Source organism: Epargyreus clarus, unplaced genomic scaffold (genome assembly GCF_041222505.1).
Source record: "Epargyreus clarus isolate Ecla_fem2 unplaced genomic scaffold, WU_Ecla_fem_2.2 ptg000033l, whole genome shotgun sequence".
Classification (NCBI taxonomy): domain Eukaryota; kingdom Metazoa; phylum Arthropoda; class Insecta; order Lepidoptera; family Hesperiidae; genus Epargyreus; species Epargyreus clarus.
Window position 1 is genome coordinate 5430071 of NW_027332238.1, and position 10358 is coordinate 5440428.

Sequence of the window (10358 nt, forward strand, 5' to 3'; positions counted from 1 at the left end):
CCTGGCAGATGTGAAACATCGACATTATTTTGTAAAAGTAATATGCAGAAAAGAACATATTGTGATAGGAACTAAATATGTCATAATGATAAAATAAAATATTACGATTTTTTTCCAGATAACGATGACTATTTACTGAATTCGATTGCGCATGGCGACGCGTCGCCACACCGTACACACTACTGCATATAGACTGTATATATATACCATCGTATAGCGTGGCGACGTCGCCACGTCATGCGTCGCCACGCCAGAAATCGATTATACGTGCGGCTATAGATGTTTCACATCAAAACAATTCATTTATGGGAAGTAATGATAAATAACAAACTAAAGGAAAAAATATATGACTTATGTTATTGTGTATACGTGCCTAGATTTGCCTAATTGAGTGATTAAAATTGGAATCACGTTCCCAGGTTTGCCGCGAGAGGTCGCCCGCTTACGTCTCCGCCCCACCAGGTCCTCCTCCATCCTCCACTCTGTTGAAGACCTGTCCACCGACAGCACCTGCGTCTACAAGGCCAGCAGACGGAAGATCAGTCGGTATGATACCTACTTCATGGTTCATGTAGTCTTACTAGCTGACCCGGCAAACGTTGTGTTGCCATATAAATAAAAAAATGTTAAGGGTGAACAACCCTTATCACTTAGGGGGATGAAAAATAGTAGCCGATTCTCAGACGTACTGAATATGCATATAAAATTTAGTGAAAATCGGTAAAGCCGTTTCGGAGGAGTACGGTAACTAACATTGTGAAACGAGAATTTTATATATAAGATAAAGAAAACGATCATGTAATCTACTAAGGGCTGGATTTGGTTGTGTGAAAGCCCTGAGCCAACGAAGGGCTGAAGGTCCATTATTATTTGCTAAATTAGCTAGGAACACTTTTTTTTTACACAAATCGTTCTGATATCTATTGCCAACTATGAAAATGCTCAGAAGGAATTCCAGAAATACAATATATTCTTCCATAATCATCAACACATACAACTTTATCCACTATTTTATCATATCTCCATTATAAAAGACATTGCAATAATCAGCTAACATTTCATAACTCAAAGCAAGACTGAACATTCTAAAATATAAAATAGAAAAGTATTTAATAAGTGACGTAAAGTATTAACAACCAGCAATATAAATGGATCAATGCGATGTGCCTGTAACACAACAAAGAAAATTATTATATCACTATTTGGAAAACACATAAGTGTTTGAAAAAAAAATACGTTTCTCGAAATTTTGGATATTTATTTTTCTATTTTTATATTCTATTCTTGTGAAGGCCCCAGGGCAATAGTCCGCTTGCCCTCCCTAAATCCAGCCCTGAATTTACTTCATGAGTAGCATAGATTAGTAAAGATACTTCGCCGCCTTGAAATTTAATGAAGCCACAAACGGCTTATTAGCTAAGTTCTTCTTTTTAATTCTTGACAAATAAAACATTTTTAGTTTCTCTCTTAACATTTACGAATAAATAACTAATACTGCGTAATTTACATAATAAATAAATAATTATTTCAAATATTTTAGGGACATTTTAGCACGGAGACGTGGCAAAACTTTTTTACGCAACTACTTCAATTCTCAAAACTGGGTACATTTTCTTGTTAGGCGTGAGTAATCTTTACTAATCTATGATGAGTAGTCACTACCTCCCATAGACATCTGTAAGTAGTTCCATATCGAACAGGTTGAACCTGATGCCGATTACAGATGGGATCCCACTTCTGAGAATATGGGCATCTTATGTAAGTCAACTGAGCTTTAGAGCTATCGGTCATAGTCGGCTACCTTCGGATATCTATTAAGAGTCGTTACAACACTTTTTTGCTATCCAAGTCATAATAATATTTTTTCTCGTAAGCTGAAAGAAGGTGGTATTCACAGCTTTATATTTATAACTCTAACATGTGTTACATTATTCTTATTTTCTCATAATATGTATTATGAGAAAATAAGAATTATTATTATGTATTCCCAAAGTGTAAATAAATTGTTACTAATTATATTTAAGTTATGTTTTTATTTTATTTTTCAAGATCTCTCTACATCAAGCCGCCATTACCAAGCAGAATTCTACCTAGCAAGCTAACTGAACCAGAAGCAAACGAGAGTAAAGAAGAAGAAATCCAGAAGGAAGAGACCGCAGAAGTTAAAGAAGAGAAGAGAGGATGTATGGGCACCATATCTAAGTAAATATACTCTATTTTTAATGTAAATTGAGTAGCAAAAAAACAAGATTATATTTTCAAGTTTGGAGGAAAAAACGAGCATGCAGTCCACCTGATGATAAGTTACTGTTATATGGACATCTGTAATCAACCCCAGATAAGATTAGATTCCTACCTCAGGTCGCCCACAAATGCGCCATTACCCCTGAGGACTAAGCTGGAACGCCTCGGAAAAGTATCGCCCTTACCACACCCTTCATACCAGAACACAGCAGCGCTCCACTGCTATAACAAAAATAGGTGTGGCGGTGGTGCCGCCGGAGTCGAACCACGAAGTGTTACACCACCTCTGTTCTGGAAAATTATACTCTATTTGAAGTCTACCAATTCGCACTGGGCCAGCACGGTAGACATTGGCCTAAACTCATCTAACTCTAAGAGACCCGTATCCAGGGGACAGTGATGAGTTGACGACGATAACAAAGTAACCTAATTTCTTTATAATTCAAAAAACCTTTTCCCACGGTCAAAATTGTGAATCGAAACCAATCCAAGTCCCCTTGAACACACAAGACAAATTTCATTAAAATCCGTCCAGTCGTTTAGGAGGAGTTCAGTGACATACACACGCACATAAGAAATATATATATAAAGATAATAATACATCTAGACGACGTTTTAAGGAACCTATTTTTCTTTCAGATACCTAGACGTGTCTCTGCTGAAGTCCTGGCGCTTCGGTCTGCTCTGCGCGTCAGTGGCGCTGATGTCGTGCGGCTCGCCGTACGCGCTGTACTACCTGCCTGCGTACACTGTAGCAGTCGGACACAGCAAGGCGGCAGCTGGTATGTTTGATTTGGTTTATAAAATTGGAAAGAGATGAAATTGTTGCCCTCAAATAATGCTGGCTTAACCAGTTGACCTTGATGAAGTTTTGTTTTGTAGCTGAACTCGATAGATGTTATTGTTGAATTCATTTTTTTGAATTTGCAATTTTTACAATTTGTAATTATTACAATTTGCAATTTTGACAATTTGCAGTTTTTACAATAAGCAAGTTTTGCAATTTTCCAGTTTTACCGGTTTTAATATTTGCAATTTGTAATTTTTCAATTTATAATTTGCAATTTAAACGTTTGTTCACCAAAATAATTTTTATATTTCACATGTTATGTAAATATCAAATCCTAAATTTTCAATTTCCAAGCAACCCAATATTATTCTCTGAATTAGCCTAATTAGTAATTAGCATTTAATTCATAAGTTACAGTTTTAATAATCTATGAGATAATTACCTAGTTATTTTGTAAAGAAAAAATATAAAGAAAAATGTTTTTATTTCCGTTACCCAGGTCACCTGGTCGCCATCAGCGCTGTTCTGGACCTGTGTGGTCGCCTGGGTCTGGGCTACCTGTGTGATCTACATCTGTTTTGCAGGAGGAAGGCGTATATTGTCAGGTAAGACTCTTAGGTACGCAGGTAGGTCGCGGGTGGCAAGAGTGGGAGCTTAAACCGCCCGTCAGCGACCCCGGGAAGGACGGCGGTATGTGTGGTCGCTTACCGTCGTACACACCAGACGGTGTGGCGAGCGCCAAGCTCACCTGGGCGGAGCCCGACGGGGCAACGCGCTAAGAGGACTCCGGTTGCGTTCCTTTGGAGATCCCGGAGTCCTCTACGCAGCGCCGAGGCTGGCCACCGGGGGGGTTTTAGTGCGGTAAAAGTCCCACATAACCCGGCGTCACTCCCATAACGTCGGGTACCTTTGAAGGTTTCCCCCTCGATAAAAAAAAAGGTACACAGGTAAAAACAGATTAGCCTACCCAAGGTTTGTGACGTTATCGTTCACCGTTTAAGCAAGTGATAATTAATTTCTAATACGCAGATAATTTATAAAAATCAGAGGTGCCTGGGATTTGAGCCTGATTCATTATGTTATCCATACAGCAGCGACTCACCATGAGGTGAGCTGTAACCTCGTTCTTTGCCTGGCGAAAAATATTTGCTAAATTGTTAAAAATTAAATGTAAATTTCTTTTTACAGTATCTTGGTCGCCGGTGCTGCTGTGTTGACTCTACCCAGTCTGACATCATGGTGGGCTCTGGCCATTGCTTCTGGTAAGCTCTAGAAAAGACATTTTAATAAAACTTGCAAATTTCATTATATTTTTGTGATTTTTCAATAAAAAAAAAAAAGTTCTACACTTTTGACGTTTTTTTTTAAATAAACATATGTCTGATGGTAAATAATTGTAAGAACATCTGTAATGAACTCCAGATAGGTATGCAATACTACCTTAGATACACCGTTGCTACCCTTGGACTTGCATGTATTTCCCTTACCACAGCCAAAACACAACAGCCTAACTGCTATACCAAAACACCAGTAGTAGTGTCACCGAAGTCAAACCACGAAGGGTTCTACCTACAATTTTTTTTTCTTAGAGCAAAAGGTTAAAATCATCATGGTTTTCCATATGCACATTCAAGAGCGACTTCCCAAAGAAAATATATTATCTTATATATAAAATTCTCGTGTCACAATGTTAGTTACCGTACTCCTCCGAAACGGGTTTACCAATTTTCACCAAATTTTATATGCATATTCAGTAGGTCTGAGAATCGGCTACTATCTATTTTTTATACCTCTAAGTGATAAGGGTTGTTTACCCTTAATATTTTTTTTTAATTTTTTAACAATTTTTATTTGTTTTTATTTTCCTATAATGTCGCATTAAAAATACATACAACCCTAATTTTTTACCCTATTTTAATAGTCATTTCAATAATGATCATTTTTCATATCGCTCGATGTTAGATTTTTAATTTTTTTATATGGCAACACAACGTTTGCCGAGTCAGCTAGTATTCATATATTTCCAGGTGCCTACGGTCTATGTCTGGGTTGCTGGTTTCTGCTGGTTCCTGTGCTGCTGGCTGATGCGTTCGGGACGGCACGCATCGCGTCCTCGTACGGTCTTGTACGAATGTTTCAGAGTTTGGCCGCTGTCTCCGTGCCTCCGACTGCTGGTGAGTGGTGTAATTGTGAGAAATAGAAATAGAACTGGAAGGAATGTGTAGAAAAAGAACTGGAGATGGAGTGTAGAAATAGAAATGAAACTGAGCAGGATGTAGAAATAATTCTGAAGATTATGTGTAGAAATAGAAATGAAACTGAGCAGGATGTAGAAATAATTCCGAAGATTATATGTAGAAATAGAAATGAAACTAAACAGGATGTAGAAATAGTTCTGAAGATTATGTGTAGTAATAGAAATGGATCTGGACAGGATGTAGAACAGAAATAGCAGATCTATTACTATTTTTGGAAAACTGGAACAGGTCGTGAAAATGTAAATCGTTTTGAACAGCATTTGCAGAAATAAGTTTTATTAATAGGGATGCTCAAAATACAAATAGTGAAGAATTGAGAGATCTGTTATGTACGGAAATAAGAGTAGAGAAAAGGAGATATAATGCAATCAGAAATATACATTCAATAAAAATAATAAACTGATCTGAATGTTCAAAAATAGGAATAGAACTAAACAGTATGTAGGAAAATGGATTCGATCAGAAATAGGATGTATAGAAATAGGAATAAATATAAACAGATTGTATATTAATAGCAATATATGGAAACAAAGTCTGTAGAAACAGAAATAGATGTGGAAAAGATGAGTAAAAATAGAAATAGGTGTAAACTGTATATCAAAAGTAGAAATAAAACGAAACATATACACAATACACATATATAACTAGAACGATTAATAAAAATATGTATAAAACTGTATAAGAATAATTATTAAGGTGTTGTTAAGTTTATTTCTAACATATGAATTTCAGGTCTTGTGCGTGACGTCACTGGCGGGTACTCTTGGTGTTTCTACGGCATGGGATCCTGCATGGTCCTGGGTTCGATTCCGGTCATAGCCTTCCACGTGTGCACAAAGAACGAAGACGCCGAATCGTCGGTCGATTGAGGGGATTTGAGAAAATATCATTAATTAATCTTGCATTTGGATAAGTATTATGGTGTTGCTTCTTTTGCAAATAAAACAACGGGTTGCACTCCAGGAGTGCTGGCAGACGTGAAAACTTTATTATCGTTGTGCATTTTTGATATTTTAGAATGGTTAGGGAATAATTGCATGAATTGCTTTAATTATCCGTATGAAAGTACTATCACTTATGTGGTGAAATACAATATTCATTTATTGCGCAATCGTACACAAACATCACTATTTATATATTAAAAATCGTCTTCCGAATTTTCGATCAGGGGGCCTACCACCACCACTACTTTAAAAACGATCATAGTTCAGGAAAGTTTTATTTCCTCCTTAAAACAGTAAAATATTACGTCATACACAGTTGAACAAACATAAACCCTTATTAATTTTTCGCTTATCCATTATATAAAACTAACTGAAATTGTCATATTTTGCTTAAAAAGTTAAATTTCCTGCAAAGAAAGTAAAAGTATGATTAAAATAATATTGTGTTAAGAGATGGTAGTAACCCCTCAGGTCACGTGTCCTGCGAGTTTGACATTTTTTACCCTACACAAAAAGTGCACAACGCCGTTAAAGAAGTTTTCACTTCAAAAAAAAATTATGTGTATAGTTTATTTTAATTTTTTATTTAACGTGGTCTAGTAGAAATGGTTGTCGGGTACTACGAAAAAAATTTGAAAATGTTTTCGTAAATCTAAAAATGTATTTACTACATAATTTCACGAAGAAAACCTATGAAGAAAACATGTTTTCGTGTACATCTACGATTTCAAATCAATAAAAAATGATTTTTATTCAAAATAGGTTCTTTACAGAGCACTTTTTGAATGTCAATACAACTACCACCACTTCACAAGGTGTTTCGTTATGGAGACAATTCTGACAGTTACCTAACTTTCTAACCTAACCTAACCTAACTTTCGGCATTCATTGCGTGCGAAATATAATTAATTTTGACCAATTTTTGCCTATCACATCTCGAAATTTGACAATTCAGGCAGAAATTGTCAAATTGTAAACTTTGCTAGGCAACAATTGTTTAAGATTGGTTATTTCTTATTACTAATGCGTTAGGGTTAATTTATATACAGATTACAGACATAGACCGTGTCAGACACGTGTCGTGATAGACTAGTATTCTCGTATACAATGTATTGTCGTATTTATTTCTACCGTAACAGCGCAGACACGGGCCGTGCCTGTCGAAATATTGTATAAAAATGATATTGTCTGTCCCGGCACGTGTCTGAAACGTTTAATGTCTGTCGATATACAGGGCTTAATATGTGGCGCTGGTAAGAAGTCCAGACCTTTTTTATTCTGTGCATTTTTGTATCTTCAAAAAATAAGAAAATATGATCACAATTTTTCCGATCCATAAAAACCGGGAAATTATTAAATATAAGCGAGATAATTTTCTATTTCCGCATTAGAGGGAGATAAATTGAGCAATATGTTACATCGTGTTAAAATGTTGTGTGATGCTAAAAAAATATTGCTTAAAACAAACAAAAAAAAAAAGATTTTTTATGGAACAAAATAATCGTATCGTTGGCGATATTTATTAAATATTTAAATTATAATTGGGATTTCTGACAATTATGGAAAAGCGTAGATCATTATAAATCGATAAAACTGTGGTTTAAAACAAACAAATATAATAAATACAGACATTTGTAATAAATATAAAATCGAAAAAATAGAGATTTTATTTCCATATTCTATTATTATTGAACGTTTTAGTTTGCAGGGCAATGTTAAATAGTATGAAATCCATAAAGCCCGCTCCACATTCTCGCGAAAAGAGACGAGAAGTTCTCGCGAGAATGTGGACCGCGTTTAACGATTCTCTAATTGAAATGGTTATAAAAGACAAAAAAACATAACAGAAATAAAAAAAAAGCTATAAATTAAATAAAGCAACATTTAAGTACCTACCATATAGAAATATAATTTAATTTACATTATACAATATTCATATTATTTCTTTTTTTCCGCGCTTATAATATTTTTTTATTTAATAATATCGTTTCCTTTATAGCTATTTTATGTTGAACTCTTTGTGTCCAAATAAATGGTTGTACAACCTATGATTGGTTGTACGTAGGCGAAGACGTAACCAAATATTTTTTAGTTTATTTTTGGTCTGTGTTTGAGTTCACTAAAGATATTTTCGAAATAATTTTTAAATCTGTTTACATCTACACAAAATAACAAATGATTATGGTATTCTTTTTTATTGTTCCGTGGTATTATTTAATTTCTTGATATTACTTCTTATTCTTGATTGTAAGGCCTCACGGGCACTAAAACTTTGGGTATTCTTTCTTTAAAAAGAAATAATCGTGTGTGATATTTTGTAAACGATTGGATTGTAAAACTCTAAATTAAATTGAATGATTCCACTGCTTAGCAGTAATGTTTATTTTTATAAGTGTAATTTTATTTTCAAAATGAACTTGTGTATAAGCATAATTTGATTATAAATCAACTTCCGTGAAATCTTTTATGACGTAATGGCGGGAAGAATGATTCTGATTAATTCTTCTTCTTCAATTCAATTCAATTCTTCTAAATAAACATACTTAATTATTTTGAATACTATTAATTTGGAAGCTTCGCTTTGATGTTGAATTTTATGGAGCTTTTATATATTTATTATATATTATTATATATATTTATACGCATAATTTAAAACATAAAATGTATGTATTTTTATACAAAAAGTTGTGCATTATGATGCATCTTAAGCCGGCCACACACTATCCATGTAAAACATTATATTGGATATCATGTTACCATAAAATATTCCAATACGTTTAAATGTATCTTTACGTAATGCATATAGCGCCATCTCTTAACAAATTGCGGAGTCTCGCAACATATTCAAATCTTATATATAAAATTCTCGTGTCACAATGTTAGTTACCGTACTCCTCCGAAACGTCTTTACCGATTTTCACCAAATTTTATAGGCATATTCAGTAGGTCTGAGAATCGGTTACTATCCATTGTTCATACCCCTAAGTGATAAGGGTAGTTCACCCTTTTTATTTATATGGCAGCACATATGCCGGGTCAGCTAGTAACATTATAAAATAAGTTTCTCAAACATTCCATCTTACATCACAACATAAATAGAATAATAACTGTTGCTAAAGATATGTGTTCAATGAAAATATACAGGAATTGTTTTCTTTTTGGAGAAAATCTTGTTATTATGTGGCTTTGTATATAGGAGAGGAGAAAGTTTTTGGTATAGGCTATGATGAGGCGGGTAGATTTTGTTCGTAATTTAATGACGATTTATTAATGAAATATACTAAAATATTCACAATAAAATAAGAAAAGTCACGAAAAACATTTTAATTAGTAATTTACTTTATTTGTGTTAGTGATTTTATGTAGTCTTATATAAGTGTGCGAAAACGTTGCAACCTGCAAATCATAATGACAAGTAATTAGCGGCATTATGTTTGAATTGCTTTAGTAGATATTGTCAAAATATTTAATTACAAAATCTAGTTAATTTATTGTCTAGCGTCATACTAAAATAATATATAGACATATTAATAGAAACCCAGCATTTAATAATTCTTGATGTTGTGTCATTAATTAAATCGATGTTTTATTATGTTTTAGTAACTTTAATATTATATCATATATCATAACCTAAACTATTCTTATGTACGCCAAATTTTATGAACGTTTTAAATATGTCGTGAAATTGCAGATGAATTAATTATTTTTCTCAAAACTTGTGCACATTTATTAGTTAGTCTGTTAGAAAATGATTCGGCCTTGTAAAGCAATTTATGTAAAGTACAACCAATCCATGGAAAACTTTGCTCGATGGATCATACAACCAAAACAACAATGAGGCTTGGTTGTACGAACATTAACGCATTAAGCTCTTAAAGTCTTACCGCACTGTTTAATCCCGCTCAATGAAAATATTTTAAATAGAACGCAGTTTGAACGTTCATAATGTTTGGCGGTCTCTATACTACTAGCATTATTCTACTAAATACTTTGCGAGTTTCTCGAAAGGTTTAAAACTTTCATGCATTTTTACTGCACAAGCTGTGAAGCAAAGTTGTTAGTAGAATAATGATGCGCCTTCTTCGTAAGTATTATTAGATGATGACTGATTCACAACGTATA

At 34.0% G+C, this 10358-nt stretch overlaps 1 protein-coding gene across 1 annotated transcript in view; it reads left to right on the forward strand.

Moving 5' to 3' along the window:
* Sln (monocarboxylic acid transporter silnoon) overlaps positions 1-6241 on the forward strand; it is a 38326-nt gene extending 32085 nt beyond the window's left edge. The window contains exons 12-18 of the mRNA XM_073090734.1: positions 420-546; positions 2050-2202; positions 2884-3026; positions 3534-3639; positions 4223-4296; positions 5062-5208; positions 6025-6241. Coding sequence (XP_072946835.1) covers positions 420-546; positions 2050-2202; positions 2884-3026; positions 3534-3639; positions 4223-4296; positions 5062-5208; positions 6025-6161 — 887 coding nt within the window. The 3' untranslated portion in view covers positions 6162-6241. The remainder of the gene's footprint in view (positions 1-419; positions 547-2049; positions 2203-2883; positions 3027-3533; positions 3640-4222; positions 4297-5061; positions 5209-6024) is intronic.
* Positions 6242-10358: the final 4117 nt, after the last annotated feature.